The sequence below is a fragment of the Mustela lutreola genome, chromosome 4 (assembly GCF_030435805.1).
Source record: "Mustela lutreola isolate mMusLut2 chromosome 4, mMusLut2.pri, whole genome shotgun sequence".
In the NCBI taxonomy this organism is placed as follows: domain Eukaryota; kingdom Metazoa; phylum Chordata; class Mammalia; order Carnivora; family Mustelidae; genus Mustela; species Mustela lutreola.
In genome coordinates this window covers 148,102,128-148,124,907 of record NC_081293.1, presented here as the reverse complement: position 1 = coordinate 148,124,907, position 22,780 = coordinate 148,102,128, and the positions used below count along the sequence as shown (strand labels likewise).

At 44.4% G+C, this 22,780-nt stretch overlaps 1 protein-coding gene across 2 annotated transcripts; it reads left to right on the top strand.

Annotated features, from left to right (window-relative positions):
- Positions 1-16,724: 16,724 nt before the first annotated feature.
- Positions 16,725-20,056, top strand: SP8 (Sp8 transcription factor). Of its 2 annotated transcripts, XM_059172657.1 has the most exons (3): positions 16,725-16,745; positions 17,750-18,145; positions 18,242-20,056. In XM_059172657.1, exons 1-3 carry the CDS (start codon positions 16,725-16,727, stop codon positions 19,250-19,252), a joined length of 1,428 nt encoding a protein of 475 aa, XP_059028640.1. In that variant the 3' UTR covers positions 19,253-20,056. The 2 variants fall into 2 exon arrangements, with proteins under 2 accessions (XP_059028640.1, XP_059028639.1); XM_059172656.1 differs by having other exon boundaries at positions 17,750-20,056.
- The last annotated feature ends 2,724 nt before the right edge of the window (positions 20,057-22,780 follow it).

The window sequence follows — 22,780 nt, the reverse complement described above, 5'->3', positions numbered from 1 at the left end:
AGTAGAATTTGCTACTTCCAAACACAAAAGACTCTTTGCTTATGTCCACACGTCTTATGTGGGAAGTCAACAGATTAGTCCTTATTAGGAAGGAAACCTAACTAGAACCTTCCCACTGGATTTTTCTTTTCCCTTCCCTTCACTGACTACTTCTGGGTATGCAAATATATACATGCATATGAGAGAACATAAATTTGACTAACAGTTTGACACCACTGTTTTATTAACAAATGTAACTCAAAGCAAAATTATTAAATAAGGATATATAGTAAAATAAACATTCCAGTGGCCTTTTAGACTGAAAAGTTCTGCTTTACAAATAAAGGGGAGAACAATACAATTACATGAGAGTGCTTGTACAGACTTGCTGAATATGCGATGAAGCCCAGCCCAGCCAGCCAGTTGTCTCATCTCTTCTATTCCAGAAAAGGGTGAAAAGAACAGGACAGCTGTAGTGTCCTGACTTTGAGACTTACTGGTGAATGGAATGACAGATGTAGAGCCAGTGCCCCAAAGTGGGCAGGCCCTCATCTCTGACAAACAAAAGAGGATGACAGTCTTCGAGCCCCATTTACTTCAATAAAATTTTCTTTTTAAGCCAGCTGTCTTTTTTTTTTTTTTTTTTTAATCTAAGATACTGAGTGGTACAAGGCAGTATTTACTGACGAGGTCTCAGAACACCATTTTACCTGATAATCCAAGCAAAACATCAACAATTAGTTCTCCCTATTTATGACCTTTTAATTGTATCTATATTTTACTATATATAAATATATTATATGCTACTGATACATCTATAGTTTTATGGTATGTGTCAAATAAAAAGGGCTGTTCCAGCTTTGTCTCACATTTACCCATGAAAAATCTGAAAAGTAAAAATTTTTATCTTCAAAATGTTCCACATCTGTTAGATGTATCTCCTTATAATCCACTGAAGAACCGTAGTTTTGTCCTCTTGCAACTCCCTATTGACCCAAAGTAGTGATTTGTACAACTCATTAAGCACATATTCAATTCTCTACCATATGTTGTGTTGGTAACTTCCTGTACTTTTGCTATCCTACTCAGAGACTGTAAATATCTTGAAATTAGGCATCTATTGCTTATGTTTGTCTAGAGTAGGTGCTCGATAAACAGGACAATTCACATACCTTATCTCATTGGATCCTCAGAACCATCTTGGGGAGTCGGTAGGGCAAATAATATTCAACTGAGACACCAGTAGTTTAAGAAAGGCGTCATCTAATCTAATATAGAGAATCAGTGAAATTGGAAATTGAAATCATTTTTTTCCATGTATAATTAAATATTTGTTATACTTATAGCCTCTCCAAATGTATGGAAATGTCTATCAATTGTAGAAGTATTTTTGTTTTTATTCTCAATTTCTTTCAGTTGTTCAATAAAAACAAATTCACCAGGGACCGAGCAGATAACCATTAGTAGTAGTCAAAAACATGTATTATAATTTCGGTCCTATGTATCTGAAGCTTAAGTTCTGAGGAAAACTACTCATACTGCAGTTCTTTGTTTAAAAGGATCAACACAAGCATCAGTACCTTTGCTTTGCCTTGACAAATAGCTTTAGAAGATGAAGACTTTATAGAATACAGTAGAAAGACAATTAAAAATGTGAACTCCTGGGACGCCTGGGTGGCTCAGTTGGTTAAGCAGCTGCCTTCGGCTCGGGTCATGATCCCAGCGTCCTGGGATCGAGTCCCACATCGGGCTCCTTGCTCCGCAGGGAGCCTGCTTCTCCCTCTGCCTCTGCCTTCCACTCTGTCTGCCTGTGCTCGCTCTCACTCTCTCTCTCTCTGACAAATAAATAAATAAAATCTTTAAAAAAAAAAAAAAAATAAAAAAAAAAATAAAAAAAAAAAAAAAAAAAAAAATGTGAACTCCATAAGAATAAAGGAAAACATTAAATTACATTTAAATAATCAAAGTAACAGTGATTCTGACCCAAGGAGGTAATTGTATGTATAAAATTTAATGTTCCTGCTAATTTTTACATAAAGCCTTATGAATTTCACACCTAAAAACCTGCATAAATTCATCGACATTTATTTGTAAAATGACTTTGAGCTCCAGGAATTTCATGCAATTTGAAGTTGACTTTGTATAGAAAAGAGAATAATGCTAATGAGTGAAAATTAAGTATAAGGCATAAATATGTAATTATATACATTTCTAAAAGTGGGATAAATCACACATTAAGTTATGTCATAATTCAAGGACTTGTAAGAGGCAAGAAGATATACTTGATAGTCTTTGGATAATTACTTTTAATTAATATGACTATATTACAAAAATATGAGAATATTTTAAATTAGGGATGTAAAAATATTCAATACAAGAAAAATATGGATCTTTAAAGCTAGAGGAGGGCAACCACTGGAAAGAGGAGAGATTTTACTTCTTCTGCCTACCCATAAAAGCTAAGTCTAGACATTCATAATTATACCAATTAATTGGCCATTTTGACTAAATTATGTAAATGGTCTATATACACTTCTCAAAGTACATAACTGCCAATGCTATTTTCACTTTGGTTAAGTCTACACTAGCTAGCAAAACAAAGTGGATAATTAAGACAATTATTCTGATAATTTAGATCAAACATTAATTAAGGTAAAAGCAGATTAATTTTTCTGGGGGGGAGGCTTGGATTGGAATATAAATGTTCCTTTTGTGTTCCATAAGCATGTCAAAAAGCTTTTCTTTTTTTTTAATTGTTTTTGAAATCTGATTTCAAAACATTTAGTATATGTTGTTCCTACAGCAATTACTTAAGCAGAATCTCAGGTTCTTAAATTCCCAAGGTGCCTAGGTAATAGAATAGTATTTTAGAATTGTTTATACCAGAATTGGCTTAACTCTTATTTTCTAAGTTCATAGACTAGACTGACAAAATTTATTCCTCTCAATTCACAAATAAAGTCATTAGAATGTATTCTTTCTTTTAGATTTTTTAAGTAGAATGTATTCTTTATATTGGCATTACAGTTAGGTAAAATGCCCTTTTACCAGAAGTGTGCTGAACCATCTAGAAGTACAATGATGTTCATAATTTACTTTAAATGGAAAAAAAATTACTTTAAATGGGTGGGACAGAAAATATATGCAGGTGCATGAATAAACAAACAAGCAAACAATTAATTATGTATCCTATAGCTATAGCTACTTATCTATTCAGAGGTAGTATGTCAATATCTACCTACCTAAAGATACAGAGAGAGAGAGAACATTTAAGCAATTGTCACAGAATGCTAACAAAGTTAGTCTAAATGAAAGGAATATGGGTGTTCACTGAAATTAAATGTTTCATTTACTATTATTTCAACTTTTCTGTAGGTTTGAAATTTTTCAAAATAAAAAGTTGGGGGAAATATACATTTTAAGCTTCACATGAAATAACTAATAAATATTCAATACCCGTCAAACCCCCATGAATATGATACCCCTGAGATTGAAAATTCTACAGTACCTCATTTCTTCTTAAAACCATACTGTGAAATCTATACTAAAGATGCTTTCCAATAGGCCTTAAGTGAGCACTTTAAAATATTCCCAAGGTTTCCCATGCAGGGTATAGTTAAAGAGCATTCCACTTGAGATCCTTGCCTGAAAGGCCCTATAGAATTGCAAAGTATCATTATTAAGCAAATGTTCCTGGGCCCTTGGGTGGTTCACTTAAAACACATTTCACTGTATTGAATATTCAATGCCAAAAGCACACTGTTCAGTGTTAAGATTTGCAATTTAAACTCAGTTGGGAGAAGTAAAAGGTTCTTGTAATTTGCCTATACTGTATTGCATTGATGTAGTAGCTTTCATTGATAATTAAGTTCCAAAAATATGAGTTAGGTTGTGTGAACAATGGAGGAAAGCTAACCTTTCTATTATAGCCTCAGCTCTTGACTTCTTGTATTTAAGATTACAGATGCTCCATTAAATCGATTTTGTGTTTAATCTCCTCTTGAAAAACAGCGAATACAAGTCCCCAACTTTCTTCCCTTTGAGCAAACCCAAGTATTTGACAGTGAAAACTACAAGGCTCAAACCAGATGATTAACACCGCCCACTGAGGATAAGAAAACTTTAGCGTGCTTCTTTTGGGGTAGTTTTCCTCAACTAACTCTCACTGGTTCCGAATATCAAAATATATTTCACACTAGATTTTCAAATAATTTTTTGGAGAAATCAGATTTGAGATGGAAGGGTCTGCGTTTAAAGTGATCCTACTGATCATGTTCCCTTTAAATCCATAGATATGTTTTAAAACATCAGAGAATTTTTCAACTGTAATGTGGCTTTAAAAAAAGTTTCCATCAAGTCTCTGCTTGTCATCCAGTTCTTTTGCCTGTTTTTTTTTTTTTTTAAAATCTGGGTCCTTTAGTAAAATATAGAACACTAAAAATATGCAGAACAAAGGACAGAACAAAAAAAAATTAAAAACTAATAAAGAAGAAAAGGCAGGCGATTGTCATTACATCAGAAGAAAATTACTTGATTCCCTTTTGAATATGTGCTGGAGCGTTGAGACCCATCTCCTTGGTCCCCGATCTGAATGAGGGGAAATGGTCAGCTGAGCTGTGACTTTCTCTGGTCCTCGTCTAAGCAGCGTCACTTTCTCAAGCGCCACTGGCACTGGGATTACACTCCAGCATTTAGAGCTTCAGCATTTAGAGCTTCAGGCAACAAAGTGTACTCCACACTCAGTATCGAGCTTACCTTTAAAAGGGGTGAAACCACCTTGGCAATGAGAGCCCGAGCAGTGTGTTTGGGATCTTTGTGGGAGATCTTCTCCCCACGTGTATAGAAAGGGAGTGGTGAGGCAGGAATTGTGTAGCAGTGATTCTCTACAGTGGTACCGGGATCAGCGGCTTCAGCATCACGTGGGAACTAGTTGGAAATGCAAATGATCAGTTCCTGCTCCCCGACTTCCTTAAGCACAAACTCTGGAGATGGGGCCCAACATAAGCGTTTTAACCAGCCCTTTGGGTGATTCTAATATGATTCTCTGACAGAAACAAGAATATAAATTTTTCAGAAGAGCTTTCAAGTCCAGTCCAGTCCCGTTAAGACCCGAAGGGGAAAACAGCAGAACAGGATATTCAACTATTACCCGGGTCGGGTGGGTCCCAGGCCGCCTGACCTGTCCGCGACCCCCTCCAGTACACACGTCCCCCGCGGCCGCAGCGGGGGGCCCCCCCACCCCGTGCCCGCCTCCCTCCGCCCCCCGGCTGCGCCGGCCGCCCAGCAAGAGTCAGGTCGCGGGCCGGGGGCGCGGCGGGCCCCTCCCGCAGCCGCGCGTGCCGGCCGCAGCCCCCTCCCGCCCGGACTGCCCCTTTGTCCGCCCCGAGGGCGGCACCTTCCCGCCCGCGGGGTGTGCGAACCCTCGGGGGGTGGGAGAGGAGGAGGGACAGGGGAGGGAAGGAGGAGGAGCGGGGCGGGCTGCTGAGTGCAGGGGTGGGGAGCCGCCGTCGCACACCCGACTACCGACCCGGCCAGCCTTCGGAAAGGGGCTTTTGTGGCCCGCCCGGGAGTCCGCGCGAAACAACCGCCCCGAGGCGGGGTGGCGCCTCCCCCTTGGCGGGAGCCGCCGCGGCCCTCCCGGCCTAAGAGCCGCGGCAGCCCGCGGCGCCCGGACCCGCGGAGAGCCGAGCCGGTGGCGGCGCTCGGCGGGAGAGCGCGGCTAAGCGGAGGGGAGGGCCGGAGGGTGGGGCGGGGCGGGGCTGGGCCGGGCCGCGCGGGAGCCGAGCGCCCGCGCCTCCGCCTCCCGCGCCCGCGCCCGCCGCAGACCGGGGCCGCGCCGAGAGGCGGGGACGCGTGTGCTCCCCCCCACCCCCTCCCGCGAGCCGCCTGCGCCGGGGCCCGGAAGGTGCGAGGCGGCGTGGGCCTGCGCGCTGGGCCGGCGGCGGAGGGCGAGCGGGCCCTGCGTCGCCCGACGGTCGCGGGTGGGGGCGAGGGGAAGACCGGAGGAAGGGGAGGGAGTGGCGAGCCGGCAAGAAGGGGGAGTGCAAATATTGTGACTGCTGCGTCCGGAAACTATCTGCGGAGCTGTCGGAGATCTCCACTCCGGGCTCCCGGAAGCCTGCGTGGAAGCTCGACGGCCCCCCGTTTGGAAGGACTGTCCGACTGCGGCACAAGACCACGGGCGCTCGTTTCTTCCCGATCCTGCGACGGGTGGGGAAAGTCCACGACTCACCTTTTATTCTAGTTTTCCCAAGGACAGGGTATTAATTAAACTGACTTTTGGGAAGCTGCGACTCCTGGGCGGTTGCCACCGTTGCAGGATGATGTGAGGCGGAAGCCTTTCTTCTCTGCCCCTACCCCACCCTGGGCTGTAGCCTCGAGTTTTTCGTTGCAAGTCTCCTTACCTGATCCCTTGGATAGCCGTAGCACAGAAAAGGGACACAATGTCAGTGGCAAACTTTACAGGGAAAAACACCCCGAATATGCGTGAAACCAAAAGCGGGAGAACCTCTCAAGTTGTCAGGACAATTAATCGCGGGAACGGACAGATCTTCGCGGCTTCTCGTGTCCACTGAGGTCTCAGCGAGCCAATCCCGTTTGGGACACTCGGTCTGCAAGGTTCTCCTTTCCAAATGAGTTATGGACTGGGACACACCAGGCCCTTTAATTTCCTCCCGCAGACTTGTAAACCTACAACTTTCCCACCTATTTCTAACCGTTTTGGAATTTCTGTTAAGTCTTAGGTAACTGAAGGAGAGGAAATTCGAATCACCCAAGCTTAAGTTAAGAAAAAAAGTAGACTTAGTTGGTAAATCAACAGTAAAATCACCTAATAAAACTGGTTGTGATACCTAAGGCTTGTTTTGAAATTTTAAATACCATATATTAATTGGCCAATTTTCAGTTAAATCTGCTAAGATCTATTAAAACACAGATTGAGCAAAACACTCTTTACTGCCCCAATACCAGTCAATCAATAAAATCAATAGTGCAGGTGTCTTTTAGCAACAACAAACAATACTTGTTTTGGTTTTACTTTGGCTCTTATTAGTTTGCTACACACCTCTTCTTAGAGTCCCATTTGGTAAGTATGCCAAAATTGCAGAAATCATTTTTTACGTACTTTTGCTCTCTAAACTTATAGAGCTTCTTGAACCAAAGCAGAAAAAGGTTGGAAGTGGGTTCATTAGTCCTTCTAAGAGTTTTATCCAGAAAGCTTCAAATAAACTGATCTTGGACAGTGCTAGTCAAATCATCAAGGTTTGCAACAACTTTTTTTTTTTTTTTTTTAGCTTCAAGGGGTGTATGGGAAGTGGGGAGATTATTCCTAAATTAGAATAGGTGTAATCTAGCAAACTACTTGAAGCACCATCTACAGAAAAATGAGAACTTTCTGTTGTTAGTAGTTGCTTTTTGAAGGTAATGGGCATTTCACTTCAAGGCGGCAAATGCTGAGTGTAGATTCCAAAGTCTTGGGGTTTGGTTCTTCCAATGTTTGCTTTCTTCAATGTTGATTGAAGACCAATGTGTATGCCTTTATGAAACAGCACCAGAAAATGTTTTTATAACAATTACAGACATAACAATAATGAGTTCAGCTTATTTCTTTTATCTTAAGAAACGGTGCAAAAAATTAGGAAGAAATGCTGAAGTAAAGACAGAGGAGAGGGAAAGAAGGGACTATCTCTGGGGGCTAGTGCAGGTTCAGTGCAGACACTTCAAGGGGAAAGAGTTTGATCTCTTCTCACTCTTTCAGTCTTGCAGTCTTGGCCCTTGTTTTGAATTAAAATGTGACACTCTTCTTTGGTGGCCAGCAAGGTCCTTGTTATTTAAGATGGAGAATCATCAAGGCGAGGTGGGGAGGAGTGGTGCTATGTGTTCGGAAGAAATGGAACTTGCGAAAGCGTTCAGTAAGTTGGAATTTTCGGGTGAGAGGACTGAGGAAATGTGCATTCTCCTATCTGAGCAGCCTTTATTACTTTTCCAGAATCCATAAGCAAGAATAAAGATTTTATTTCCTTTCAAAAATTAACCTCTGCTGAGTACCGGAGTCCATTCTTGTCAAGCCTTAAAAACGAGTTCCCTGTTTCATTGAGATGGGATTTTCTGTCAGGAACTGGGAGTCTTCACGCTGGGTAAGGTAGATGTCCTTGAACCCAGTGATTAGCACATCATGTCATGAATTTCCTGGAGGTGATGTAGATATTTTATGTCTAACACACTCTGAAGTGGGGGCAGAATCTGGTAATGGGTCGCCCCTGTATGCATGTTTATTCCCTGTTCCCTAGCCAGGCCACCCTGAGCTGCGGTGGAAAGAGGCTAGCTGGCGCCCATTTAATAGGAGAGAAGGACTGCATAGACATGACACCACGAAGGGCACTAATCCAATCTGTAGCTTGGGTTGGTGAAATTAATCACTGCCGTTCCATCTAGAACTCTCCAGTCATCAGTAAAATCGTCTCTGTCTTCGCAGATGGAGGAAACTGGGCGTGAACGGTGGGTCGGGCCAAGACCACTGCGAAGTCCTGCAAAACTCACTGAAATCAGGCGTGAAAGATGCTCAAAAATGACCTGACACAAAGATTTTGATGTGTAGGGATGAGCGGGTTGTGCGAATGTGAGGGGGCTAACCCTAATCTACTAGGGCTGCGGGGGCAGTATTCAACCTAGGGATTGTGCTGGACCAGGCAAATGCCGGATTCACACGACGCCCCTTTGCTGTAACCAATAGAGACGTCCAGTTCGATTACCACGGAAACTCTCCGGGCTAATTCAACTTGACCCAAAAGTGTGACCCATCTCGTTTACTACGGTAAAGGCGGGGGTGGGGGGGGGCACGTGACTCCTTTCACTTTGGCGGCACCTGAGAACGTGGAGCTGTGAGCAAGAGTGTGGGTGGGTGGGTGGATGGGTGTCGGAGCACATATTCGATTTCCAAACATCTTTTGAAACTGTCTTCTCATTTGTAATTTACAAACCCAGTAAATTTCGAAGAGCCTGATAGTGTTATCAGACCTAAATGCACTGTCAGCTTTCCTCCAGAATTAGGTTTTCACTTTATTCTTAAAATCCTTTGCTAAGAAATGTGTGGACTCACTATCTGAATCCTCCTATAAGAAAGACTCATGAAGAGAAATGAGTTAAATATAATACATATATACATAAATATAATTGAGGTAGATTTGTTAATAAAGTTGAAGCACACAAAAATACCCCAATATATCGTGCAGCCTCATTCAGGAAAACATATCGTTCATAACCCCACAAGAATTCTTTACCCTAGTGTCCTCAAAGAGGCTTCAGATATCGTCACTTCTTAAGAAAAAAAAAAAAAAAGTTAGCAAAAGCCTGCACCCAAGTTTTGGGTGGGATTCAATATTCTAAGCAAAATATGCTCAACAGATGATAGTAGAGATGAAGCCAGAAAACAACTCCAGCTATTTAAACTGCCAAATGAGACATAAAGCTGCATTGTAAAAATCATCTGGAAAACAGGTTTTCCCATTGAAGTCGCTATGTGTTAATTACTGTGAGCTGGAAGGCTGGAGATCGAATGCCTGGAAGCCGACTTTCACCCCGCATACGTAAACGGAAAAAGTGCTGAACCGCAGCCAGAGGGCTCCTGCTCGGACTCATTGCCATGCATGCCTAGACATTAATATGTGTTCATGGAGGGCTCGTACAGTACGAGGTGTTATTTCCTTATAAAGAAACACCAGGTCTCGCTTTCCATTCTTCTTACAAAATTATTCGCATTATTTATGCTACATTGAGCGATCTAATTTCTTCGTGATAGTCAGCTAATTGCTCTGGCAGGTAATTAGAAGCGGTTTACAACGCAAAGGGCTTTTGCATTGCCCCTTGGATTATTAAGTTGCGCTGTAAATTATACCATATTTGCTAGGGAAAAATTCTTTTGAGCAAGTTCTCTTCCTGCGATCCGAGATGAAATCGCCCCCCCCATACACACCCCTCCCTAGCCACCCCCACTGCCACCACACCCCCTGCTTTTCCTGGACTCAGAGTCGAATGATTCTAAAGCACGCGATTTTGTTCGTGTTCACTGGGCCGAAATAACGTGGCCATTATGGCCTGAAATGGGCCAGGTTTGAAGCGAGCTTCCTCCGCGCCTGCAATATCCAGCAGGCATGTGGGAAAAGAACGGCTTAAATGGGGACATCTGTTCAGTGCTGCTCATCTTACTCTTACAGCCAGGTCAGGTTAAGAGAATAACCTGTTCGCCACCTTTTTTCTTGTTAATAAGACTATTAGAAAAAAAGCGAGCACACACACACAAACAACACTAATTGAGCTGCCATATAAGCAAAGAATCAGACACACAAAGGTAGCAGCGGAGTTACAAGAGGAACTGTAAAAAATAACCATTGGGCTATTTCAGGGGAAATCTACAAGACTTCTGTCAGAAAAAGAAAAGAGAAGAAAATCAGAATGTGTGAGTTCAGAAATGCTCTCTACAGAAAAATGGGTTTACTTAAGAGATTTTAAGAATTCAACAAAGAATAGCTTGTTTTCATGTTTTGATTTTAATAAAATTGACCTGAAGGTAAACCCTAGAGGATTCCGCCCCCCCTTTTTCCCCCCCTTATGCCTTCAACTACTCTGAGGATCCACACTTTTTTGTTGGTGGTGTTATTTGGGTCTGTGTTATCTCTGAAGGTCTGTTGACAAACCCCAAGTGGGAGTATCCTAGTTTATCCCACGATTTTATAAAAACTAACTATATCACCTTTCATAAATATCACCCAATTGTAAACCTTGTACAATGGTTTGAACACATGTGTGGTTAAACCCAGAGACCAGAGCAGCTCCTAGATTATTTGTAATTAAGCACAATTCCCAAAGTAACATTTATCTTCCCGAAACTACGATTGCAATTGTCAACCGTCTGGAGGAGACCACGAGGTAATCTGGGAGCATTACCTCCTCTAGTAACAGAACAGAATGAAAAGAAATCAATAATGTTAAGGATAAGAATTTAGTAGTTTTTAACTCTGCATGTTAGCTGTGAGAAAGTGATATATAATACCAAAAGAAAAAATAGCTGAAACAAATCCATTCCAGGAAAGAATCAAGGATGAACTTGTCTGACTGTCTAAGCCTCTCTTCCTTGCCTCACACAACAAAAATACACAGACACACATGCACACGCGCACACACACACCCCATTCACCTGAAATGAGCAAACTCTTTCCCCCATGTGTATATCCTTCATTTACATGATGAAGGAGAAATAGGAAGTGCTGTAGAATTAATTATCAATTTCATCTGTGGGCTGGCAGAGAGATGACTATGAAATATACCTTAGAGTACACGCCTGCCTGTAAAACTAGCACACAATCATATCAACATACTATGAGAATGTGAACATTATGCATGTAGACAACAAATAAGGAAATAAGATTTCTTATTCCCTTAATACAGGAAGAAATGCCTATTTTGGTGAATATCTTCATCTTTTCCTACCAATGAACTTACTTACATATTCATATGATTGATACATGGGAAAAGTCCTCCTTGTCTTCTGAGTATATGCAATTTGAACGCCCTAGCTAAAGTGAAGCAAAGTATGTAATATCCTAAGTTAGATGAGTAAACCTTTTCATTAAATCATTGCTAGTTGTTTTGAAGTGGCAGAGAAGAAAACAAAATATTAAGCGGTGTGACACAAAAGAAAAATACCGAATCAATTAAGAAAAAAATATGGAATTTTTCTCAAGTGGTCCCATTTATTCAAAAAGAGTCCCCAAGGCAACGCTTTGCTTCCACCAGGAGACCCGATGCAAGAAGAGGAAGAGTTACTGCTGCTTCACTGGGGTCAACAAATACATCCAATTAAGCAGTACCAGGAAAGTAAGGACTCGGCTGTAAATGTGGCCGGACAGTTTGAAACCGAATAACCTCACTAATAGGGGCTATTGTTCAGCGTGGAAGTTCCCATTTTCCAATCAGGAAAATACAGCCCTCTCTGGGCTCTGGACGACTGATTCCTTCCCACCTACGGTTCAACAATCTGCCACCAGCGAGGGGTTTTTATTACCTCCCTTCCCAGGAAATGTTAGGCAACTTCCTAGTAAAGGCCGCCCCAAAGCAGGAGTGGACAGCAAAAGGGCACCCCTCAGGAATCCACAGGTTCATGCCTGGCCAGGTTTTCTGTTCAGCAGGGAAGTAACTTTGACCTGAAAGCTCCCGACCACAAGATAGCCCCCCAACCTGGCCCAGCCCGCTCCTCCCTGCGGCCGGCGGCGGCGCTGGGCTGCCTCTCCATCCCTCTTCACGCTTTATTTAGTAGCCAGCACGTCCGCTCAAGGTCCCCTCACAGTGGCCAGGGATTGGGGGCTGTCTTCTCATTTCGGGAGAGGCGCCTGCAAGGCACTCGAGGCCGGCTCCGCGTTCACTCGGTCCGCCGCGGGCGCCGGCCGATCAGCTCCCAGAGCTTGCGCGTCCCTGCCAGCGCTCCGGAAACCGAGATGCGAAGAGCCCGGTTTAAACGTACCCAGCAGAGGTACGCGCCTATGTGCAGTAGTTCATCTGAATTCCTTTTTTTTTTTCTTTTTCTTTTCTTTCAGGCTTTTTTCAGTGCTGTTCATACACCGGACCACACTTTGTCCAAAAGCCGTATTTGGTGTAGATGTGTTGCCGGACACTTGAAAGCCTGGATAACTTTGATGTTTTCTGCTATAAATCCCTAATTGTACTTAATGGTTACAAATGGTTTTATTTACTTGTCGTTGTATCTACCCATTTTAATCTACTTAACCAAACAGCGGAGGCATATTTCACTCCCCACTCCCTGAAAAGGAAAAACAAGGATCGAGGCCTCTAATTTGCTTTTAGGACCTTTTATTTCTTTGATTGTGAAAGCGTAAGGGCTCCAAATCGCAGCATTGATTAGTCTTCAAACCCGCCTGCAAAAAAAAAAACCCCGTTTTTCACTCCATCTAAGGAGATGTTGATGTATATTGTAGCTGCAAGGTGTTAGATATACTTGAGCAAGTTGTTCCCAGGATGTAAATTAGGTCCCAAAAGCTGTTGTCCAAATCGAAGAAACAGAGAAATTAATCTGGGAGACTATCCATCATCACCGGTAATAAAGAGAGCGACATGGATGAGACAGATGATATGATTAAGGGGCTGTGGTCGTTTTAATTAACTTTTTGCTGTCCTGTAATGATCAAACTGGTCACCAGACCCGGTCAATAAGCATGTTAATATCAAACAAATAAAACCAGGGATGATTAAAAACCTCCTGGTTTATTAAATTTGAAATTCAAATGAAATTTATGCTGTAGATGCATACAGAATGCTAATAGATTTTAGCTTTATTGAAAGTGGATCCCACAGGTTTGCAAGAAACAGCAGATTATCCGTCTACTTCTCTCCTTGCCAGCATGTTCAACTCAATATGGGGTGGGGGAAACTTTTAATGTTAGAAAGTCTGCACTTTCTTTCTTCCTCCTTCTCTTCAAAACCTCTATATTGTCATAGTACAATACTTGAGTAATGATCAATATAACAAAAGGTAAACTGAACTGTATGCTTTATGAAATGCTTGGCTGGACAGGTTGTATCTACAATGGGTTACAGATGTTTCTTCCTGTGGGGGATTCAAAAATGATTGAGTCACTTCTCCAAAGTGGAGAAAGAACTGCCATTAAGATCAGTTTCATTGAAACCAGAAGCAAGATTGTTGCTGTTTTAATTTTTGATCAGTTATGGAATTTTTTAGTTTTCCTTTTTAGTTCTGTTGTCCTGTGCCTTATGACAAAAACTAACCACTTATTTTGGGGAGGGGAAGTGGAGCGGGCACGGTATAAGGGAAAGAAATGTCCCTTGACCAATACTAATGTGAAATAAACACTTAACCTATTTCAATGGGCTAAGTGGAATATATATGTATGTATATATGTGTGTATCTCCCTCTATATCTCTGTATATTTACTAATGAAGAAAGATGCACATACAAACCTTTGTGAAAACCCTCAAATGCTGCAAAACCTTATAGATATTGAGGAATCCAGAATGTTTATTAAATCCACACCCATCTTATCACCCATTGTCATAGGAAGAATTACGTATTATTCCAAAGTGAATTTATCCAAATAAAAAATCTTAGAAGTAGGGAGCTCAAGGCTGTTATCACATGACGTGGAGTTTTTTTCTGATTCCAGCATTTTTTGAGGAAACAGTGGTTAATGCTTCTATTTATTCTGAGTCAGCATTTAACTTTTTTACTAGTCTTACCTCACTTCCTTCTAGGAGATAGGAGGATAAAAAGATAAAAATAAATAAGGGAGTCTTCTTTCGAAGCTTTTTTTTTTCCTCTACCTTTGAGAGTGATGGTATTGATTAGAATTAAACCCCAAATTTGAACAACTATGGATTAGGTCCTTAAAATGAATATCATTATAGAAAGAGACCAAAGCAATGAAGTTAATTCTCTTTTATTTGTTAAACGGAGTTCCCTCCTTCCCCCACCCCTTCCTCCTTCTGGGCTGGCCTGTCACGCCTTCTCAACACGCTAAAATCATTCAGAGTGGCTTGCAGGGAGAAACACGACATTTATGGTAAACGTCAGCCTTCAGAGAAAGAAAGCAGTTCATTAATTTACTTCACACTTACTTCAAAGTATGAGAATGTACCTTACCTTCTTAATCAATAGATATGATGTACAGTCAATATCCCAACACTGTTAAAAATGGGTCAGAAACACACTCTCACACCACAAACATCAGCCTCAACTCTGCTAAGTGAAACTTACACAAATGATACAACCTGACTTTGGAGTTTAGTAAACCCAAGGAGGATTTTTCCATTTTGTTTTTTTTTTTTAAACATTTCTAGAAGCTCTTGATGCACTTGAGTAGGGTTAAAAAACAATAACATGAAAATGTTTCCCCAGTTTAAAAAAAAAAAAAGAAAAATAAAAAGAAGACACTTTCGGCAGCTAATAATATTTTAATCAATTTTGCATTAAAAATAGATTTCTGAGAGCATTGGTAACTGCTTAAAACTATGAATTACTTTTTAAAAAACCACGAAATATTCAATGGTGATGGAAAGGCTGTGGACTTTTTTTGCTACACTGGTATGGTATTTATACTGTGGTTTAAGATCTTCCCTTGTGAGAACAGTAAAATTGTAATGACATTTCTGAAGGCAACTAATAACACAAATGGGAAGCAAGTTCTAAAATCCACCAAATTTGAGCTAAGTCTATCTATCAGCATGCACACATACTCATTGCTATCTGGCCCAAACGCCATTAGATGGATGCCTCCATACATGTGGTCCAAGATTTCTCAAAGGGCTCTCTATTCTCTGATCCATAAAACTCACAGATTTCAGTCAAAATTTCTTGTGTTTTTTTTTTCTCAGAAAGTGTCAGTGAAGTTTCCTGTGAAAAATTTTAAATTCCATAAAGCGTTCCTCATTTTTTCACCCAGAGAATGAAACAATACTCTCTCACCCCCATCTCTATCTAATCCTTTTGTATTGAAATGTACTCAGCGTCGCGGGACAAACACGCCCGTCTTCTAGAGTGAGACTTGTACTTCCAAAGCGGAATCCCACCTCGGGAGGGAAAGGGGGGAAAAAATAAAGCCACCGAAGCAAAGTAACAACTCGTAGACGCAGGCGCACACACGCCCTAACTCACCCCTAAAAATACCCTTCAGCGGCCCGAAGTTTCTACCCTTCCGCTGTAGAGCTTCGAGAAAGTATAGGTAGGTGTTAATACAATTCCCTTCAAAAATGTGGTGACAGTCCAAGGAGTTAAGAAAAACATCACTCAAGATTTTAGATACAAGGAACCAGAGGAAGTTGGCGACACAGACAGCGTTTGTATTTGTTTACTCAGCCTCACTCAACTTCGCAGTTTCACTCTTCAAATCATCAGTTTCTCTCTGTGTAGGTGCACTTCAGTGCACTGTTCCTATTCTCCACCCCAGCTTTGTTGCCCACGCGCACGCACACACACAAAGACACACACCACCCTCTTCTCTCTCACACAAACACATTCACACAGCCTTCTCCCTACTTCCTCTCCTGCGCTCACACGCATCCACCCTCCCTAACTACACACACACACACACACACACACATTTCTCCCTCACACCAAACACACTCACACACCACCTCCCCTCACTCTTTACTGCCCTGTCCTCCTTCTCTCCCTAGGTTTGTCACTCATAGTTACACTACAGTACACTCACACCATTCCCCCAACACTTTACTGATCTGTCCCTGTACCCTCCTGTCACACATGGTTATATTGTCACCCGTAACACCCGCTCCCTTCTCGGCACAGTCTACCCTCCTCCCCCTCCGCCGCCGTGTCACTGCTACACTACCCCTTACCCCCGCCCCCGGTCTGCACTGTCTTCTTCTCAGCTTGGTCACACACGCACAGGGTTACATTGTTGCACACTCACACACCGCTTTGGAACACACGCGCAGTCCCTCGCGCCCCTCCCGCTACCGCCCCCCCCCCCCCAGCGGCTGCCCGCGGCGGCGCCGATGACCTCACGGCGCGCGCGCGGCGCGGCCCGGCGAGGCCGCAGATTGGCTGGCCGCGCCTCCGCGGCACTTCAAAGCCGGAGAGGGAGCTACAATTGTGGTGGAATGGGCGGAACTGATCATTGTATTGCACACCTCTAAAAAAAACACTGCCTCTGATTTATCAATATAAAAAAGATCCTCTGAGAGGAGGAGGGCACTTTTGTGTGATGGCAACTTCACTTCTAGGGGTGAGTCTCAGGATTTTCTCTTGCTGGTTTAATTAGTTTCCTTTTATTGCCGATCGGAGGGGGTTAAAGTCGCCCCGGCCAGGCCACGGGCTATCAGTCTCTATTGAGAGCGTTTTTTTTTTTCCTCCCCCCTTTAAATACAAGTGAGTTTGGAGAAAAGAAAGAGGGGGAGAGGGGGGCAGAGTCACTTTTTTTCAGCGCAGGAAAAGGTTCGAAGGGCATTTAGACAAGCCACCTCGCAGCGCCCGGCCGCTCCCTGCCCGGGAGACGTGCGCCCAGTCCATTTTATATGCGACGATTTCGGGGGTAAAGAGTCCTCTCTTTTTCCTCCTGAGCAAACTGCAGATTTTCCCTCTTCCCCTTAAAAATACCGCAGCCCGTCTTGTCTTGCAGGTACGTTGAACCGTCTCTCTCTCTTTTTACTACTGTAGACTTTTTTTTTCCCCCTTAAGAAAATAAAAAGAAACCAGGAAGGGCGAGCGAGCTCTCTAGTTTGACCTCTTTTGGCCTGGGAGAAACAACCCAGCATGGGTTTCTGGGGACCGGAACAGGATTTTCAAAGCTCTCTCTGGATTACAGGGGAAGCGCTCTTAAAAGCAATCCACTGGTCTTTCCCCAGACTTCTCGGCAAAGGAAACTTCCTTCCTCCCCAAACTGGACTTTTTGCTTGCTTGTTTGTTTCGAAGTGCCTGGGGCCTTGTGTGCACGGGAGTGTTGTTTTAGGTGAGAATACTTGTCAAACTCTTCTTTAGCATGGCGCTTTGCTCCCGAGTCAGACGCCGGCAGCCCAACTTGTCCCCTCCCGTAGAGTAGGAAGCAGCCGGGTGCCAGGGCTGTTGGGGGAGCCAGGTGAGTTGGTGGCGGCGTGCCGCAACGAGAGATGGGGTGCCGTGGGGCGTTTTGGAGGTTACCGGAGGACTGATGCACATTTCTTTCCTCCCTCCCCCACCGGCCTTTTGCCCACCTCCTCCTCCCCCACCCTTCTCCTCTCCTCCTTCCCGCAGGAAGAACCGAGGTTGGGATCCACTCCTCTGGCCATGCTTGCTGCTACCTGTAATAAGATCGGCAGCCCCAGCCCGTCTCCCTCCTCCCTCTCGGACAGCTCTTCTTCCTTCGGCAAAGGCTTTCACCCCTGGAAACGTTCCTCGTCCTCCTCCTCTGGCAGCTGCAACGTAGTGGGTTCCAGTCTCTCGAGCTTCGGCGTGTCGGGGGCCTCCAGGAACGGCGGTACGTCCTCTGCTGCGGCGGCGGCTGCGGCGGCCGCGGCGGCGGCGGCGGCCCTGGTGTCTGACTCGTTCAGCTGCGGCGGCTCGCCGGGCTCCAGCGCCTTCTCCCTAACCTCCAGCAGCGCCGCCGCGGCCGCCGCGGCCGCCGCGGCCGCCGCCTCCAGTTCGCCCTTTGCAAACGACTATTCGGTGTTCCAGGCCCCCGGTGTCTCAGGGGGTAGCGGCGGAGGGGGCGGCGGCGGCGGCGGCGGCTCCTCGGCGCACTCGCAGGACGGCTCCCACCAGCCCGTGTTCATTTCCAAGGTGCACACCTCGGTGGACGGGCTGCAGGGCATCTACCCGCGCGTGGGCATGGCGCACCCGTACGAGTCGTGGTTCAAGCCCTCGCACCCAGGACTGGGCGCCGCCGGCGACGTGGGCTCGGCCGGCGCGTCCAGCTGGTGGGACGTGGGCGCCGGCTGGATCGACGTGCAGAACCCCAATGGCGCGGCGGCGCTGCCCGGCTCGCTGCACCCTGCCGCCGGAGGGCTCCAGACCTCGCTGCACTCGCCGCTCGGAGGCTACAACTCGGATTACTCGGGCCTGAGCCACTCGGCCTTCAGCAGCGGCGCCTCCTCGCACCTGCTCAGCCCCGCCGGGCAGCACCTCATGGACGGCTTCAAGCCAGTGCTGCCGGGCTCCTACCCGGACTCGGCCCCGTCGCCGCTGGCCGGCGCTGGGGGCTCCATGCTGAGCGCTGGGCCGTCGGCGCCGCTGGGGGGCTCCCCGCGCTCCTCCGCACGCCGCTACTCCGGCCGCGCCACCTGCGACTGCCCCAACTGCCAGGAGGCGGAGCGGCTGGGCCCGGCTGGGGCCAGCCTGCGGCGCAAGGGCCTGCACAGCTGCCACATCCCGGGTTGCGGCAAGGTGTATGGCAAGACGTCGCACCTGAAGGCGCACCTGCGCTGGCACACGGGCGAGCGGCCCTTCGTGTGTAACTGGCTCTTCTGCGGCAAGCGCTTCACGCGCTCCGACGAGCTGCAGCGGCACCTGCGGACCCACACGGGCGAGAAGCGCTTCGCCTGTCCTGTCTGCAACAAACGCTTCATGCGCAGCGACCACCTCAGCAAGCACGTGAAGACGCACAGCGGCGGCGGCGGCGGCGGCTCGGCGGGCTCTGGTAGCGGCGGCAAGAAGGGCAGCGACACCGACAGCGAGCACAGTGCCGCGGGCAGCCCGCCCTGCCACTCCCCGGAGTTGCTGCAGCCCCCGGAGCCCGGGCATCGCAACGGCCTGGAGTGACGCGTATCCCGCCGCGGCCCTTCTCCTAGACCCCCTCCCATCCCGGTCCGCTTGGGTCCCGTCTGTCCTGGCCTCCGCTCCAGCCTCTTTCCACTGTCCATCCTGCTCGCACTTTGTCTCCTTCAGTCTCTCTCTCTCTCTTTTGACTCACTTTGTGACTTTACTTTGTAAAGGGGATATGGACGTGTAAGTAGCACCCATTGCTCTCCTGGGCCCTGGCTTTTTCATCTCACCAGGTAACACTCTAGGAGCCCCGTACAGCTGTAACCGGCGCCTTGCCGGGTCTTTATTTTCCGTCCTCTCCTCGTCCTCTCTCTGCCATCCCCAAGTTGTATCGTTTAGAGGGAAGCGGTCGCTGGAGGTAGAACCGGACGGATCTAGTGTCTGGGAGACGCGGGGCCTCGGCCGGAGCGGGAACGGCTCCGCTGAACTAGGTTGTGCTGCGCGGTGGGGAGGGGGAGGCAGGAGGCCGAGGCAGGAGGCCGGGCATCCCCGCTGGGGCAGCCTCCGGCGAGGTTGGAGAACCACAGTCTTGGCGGTCTCGGCTTCCGAGAGCCCTGCCTGGCCGCTGCGTGCCGCTGCCCTCCCTGTTCAGAGCGGTCGCAAATACGTGGGGGTGTCCACCTGGCGGCCCCGAGACCCGGAGTTTGTAGAGTTAGCTCTCCCAACGTCAGCTCTGCCTCTTTTCCTTTGTTCCATGAGGTGGAACCGATTCAAGTTTCAGCTAAGGGCAGTCCTGGTGAATCGCTGCAGCAGCCTTCTTTCATCTTTATAACATTTTCTTAAAAAATAAAAAACTAAAGAAAAAATACAGCATCCTTCTACTTGGTTCCCCTCTAGATAGTTTGTCCTCTAGCAGTGACCAAGTCTTTCTTTCGAAACTGCTAACGTTGATCCCAAAGTTATTTTGATTGCATTAACTTAACTTATGGGGTGGGGGTGGGGGCGAGGGTAGGTGTCTTTTTCTTATGCAAAAATGCCCCTTTCCGGTGAGACCAGATTAACTATCTCCGTGTTTGTCCTTTTCTACCTCGTTTTTCACCACTCCTGAGCATAATCTCCCAATCTTTTTTTGCTAGTCCAGCCACCGGTTTGTATTGTACCCATTACTGTAAATTCTTGGAATTCATTGAAGATTCTTAGGGTTAAACTTTTTTTTTTGCGTGTGATTTAAACTTATAAACAAGTGAAGAAGCTATCGTTTATTTAAGACGAGGCTGTAGTTTAAATGCCAAAAGAGGGAAAATAGGAAAAAACAACTTTGTAAAATATATCAAAACCTAATGGTTTGTACAACTGGAGAATCCTTCTAGATTAGTTACCAATTAATTATAACTCCACCAGTGTATGGGTGTGAGGTGCAGCTGTCCAGGAGACGATTTTGTATAGTATTTTTCTTGTATATTACTTCCAGTAAATATTTGAAAATATATTGAAGTAAAGTTGATTTTTTTTCTTTTTTTGGTCACACAAAATACTAAGAGTTATTGTTGCAGTTCTGATGAGCTGCTGGTATTTTGAACTCACTTCTGGAGGTGCAGAGCCACAAACGCACTTTCGGGGCTTAGTTTTGCTCGAATATGAATTTAGATAGGTATCAAACTGTAACTAAGACAATATTTGATAAATGTGGGATGACATTTAATTTAATGGAGCATGTACTTCTTTGCATTTGCTGGCAGTTCAGGCATAGTTAAAGTGAGAGTTCTCCTATATTTCATAATAACTGGGTCTGCCAAAACCCATGTATTAAATAAATTGTCCAAGTGAAACTCAACTAACTTTGGCCTTTGTGTATTTCCTGAAGGTAATATTGTTAACTGTTAATAAACACTCCTGACACTACATTTAAATGTTTGCAGATTCTGCAAACTAATTGCTCATTGTAATGTTGAAATAATTTGGATATTTCACATTGAAATGAAAAGCCTTTCTCTGGAACATTTTAGACTTGCATTTTAAATGCATGAGATGTAATTGATTTATTTGTAATATTTTAAATGGTATTAATAAACTCAGATAAAAGACTAGGCCAGTTAATTTGTATTTTTTTTTCCTTTTTAAACTATGGACATTTGCATTTTATCTTCAGTTAAATGTCTAATTTAAACAAAATATAACCCTGGTTTTTTGTGGTAATATTTAAATAACTGCCTTTAAGATATTACTTAGATGGAATGATCTATTTGGCAAAGCTGTGTTTCTCTATTTACCAAGATTAAGATTATAGTGTCTAAGAAATGTAATTAATTATTTACCAGTAGATTAGCTCAAAGCATCAGGATTTACTGACCTCTTAAAATTTGTACTAAGTCACCAAACAATTCAAAGAAATTTCCCTGTTCTGCTTCCTTCTCTCCAGAAGGAGTCAGGTTGTTGGCCATTGATTGTATTTGGTATTTAAAAGGCCAAGCCTTACATTGGTAGATCAATACATCTAAAATAAAAACATGGGTTTGGGGATAACTTTTGTTGTTAGGGGGTGGAGGAGGTCAAGCTAACAAAAGCTTGTTTTTGGCATTCCATGTCTTAGCTAAAGATTATGTAGAGGTAAATATCAGTAGTAGATTCCTGTTGAAATGAGTTATCTGTTCTTTTAAAGTCTCTAAACAGCCACCAAAGAAAAGGAAGGTTAAACCTTAATCTATTTACTAGGCTATTGTTCATAGGTGTCAATGATGCCAATAAAAAAATATTGTCTTGTTATGTCTAAGTGCATTTAAGCAATGAGTGTTCCTTGAGCCATACTTTGAAACATAAAATACTTTAAATGTTGATTGATGTTATATCAAACTATTTCACTATTAGATTAATATTATTATTTTGAATCAAACTGAATAAAAAGTTAGTGTGTTCAGATTCTTCTAAGTTTACCTTCTTTCTTTCTGTTTGCATTCTCTCCACCCCAAGTTCAGTCTTGCTGTACTTCTTGACCTGAAAAATTTCCACTGAAATTTCTATAAAGTCATTATTATCCATAGAAAAATGTGAAAATATAGAGTGCTGTGAATATTGTAAACTCAGAAGGAAAAAAAACAATTAGGGATAAAATATTTTAGAATAATTCAGTATGGACCCAAGTAGCAGACTGCCTTAATCCTGTTGTCTATGCAGGTACCTGAGACCTCCAATCCCTATGGTTTTAGGCAAGCAAGGTTAGCCCTGATTCTTTGGTATACTAAAGCTCTAAGGAATGGTTTTAAAAAAGTAAAACAGTCTCTTTCTGTCACTTTCTTCCTAGGACTAACACGCAGAACACAGTTTAAGTGTTGTTTCTTTTTTATTGAAAGTTGCAATGCCGAGGGACTCGGAGAAAGCGGCTCTGAAGGAGTTAAATGTAGTGGCAGGTAAGAGGAAAGCTGCTTGATGCATTTATAATATAAGTTGCATTACATACAAAATCACATATGATCTAAGAAGTGGGTCATGACGAGGAGAGATGCTGTGTGGAAGGTTTCTTTGGGGGTAGTTGAAGGGGGACAGATTGCAAACTTTCGCTTTTCTCCTTCACCTCCTCCTCACCCTTCT

Coding starts and splice junctions, on each gene's coding strand:
- SP8 (XM_059172656.1), top strand. CDS start 16,725: ATGGCAACTTCACTTCTAGGG. Junction 16,746..17,749: donor TGGCAACTTCACTTCTAGGG/GTGAGTCTCAGG, acceptor TCCTTCCCGCAG/GAAGAACCGAGGTTGGGATC.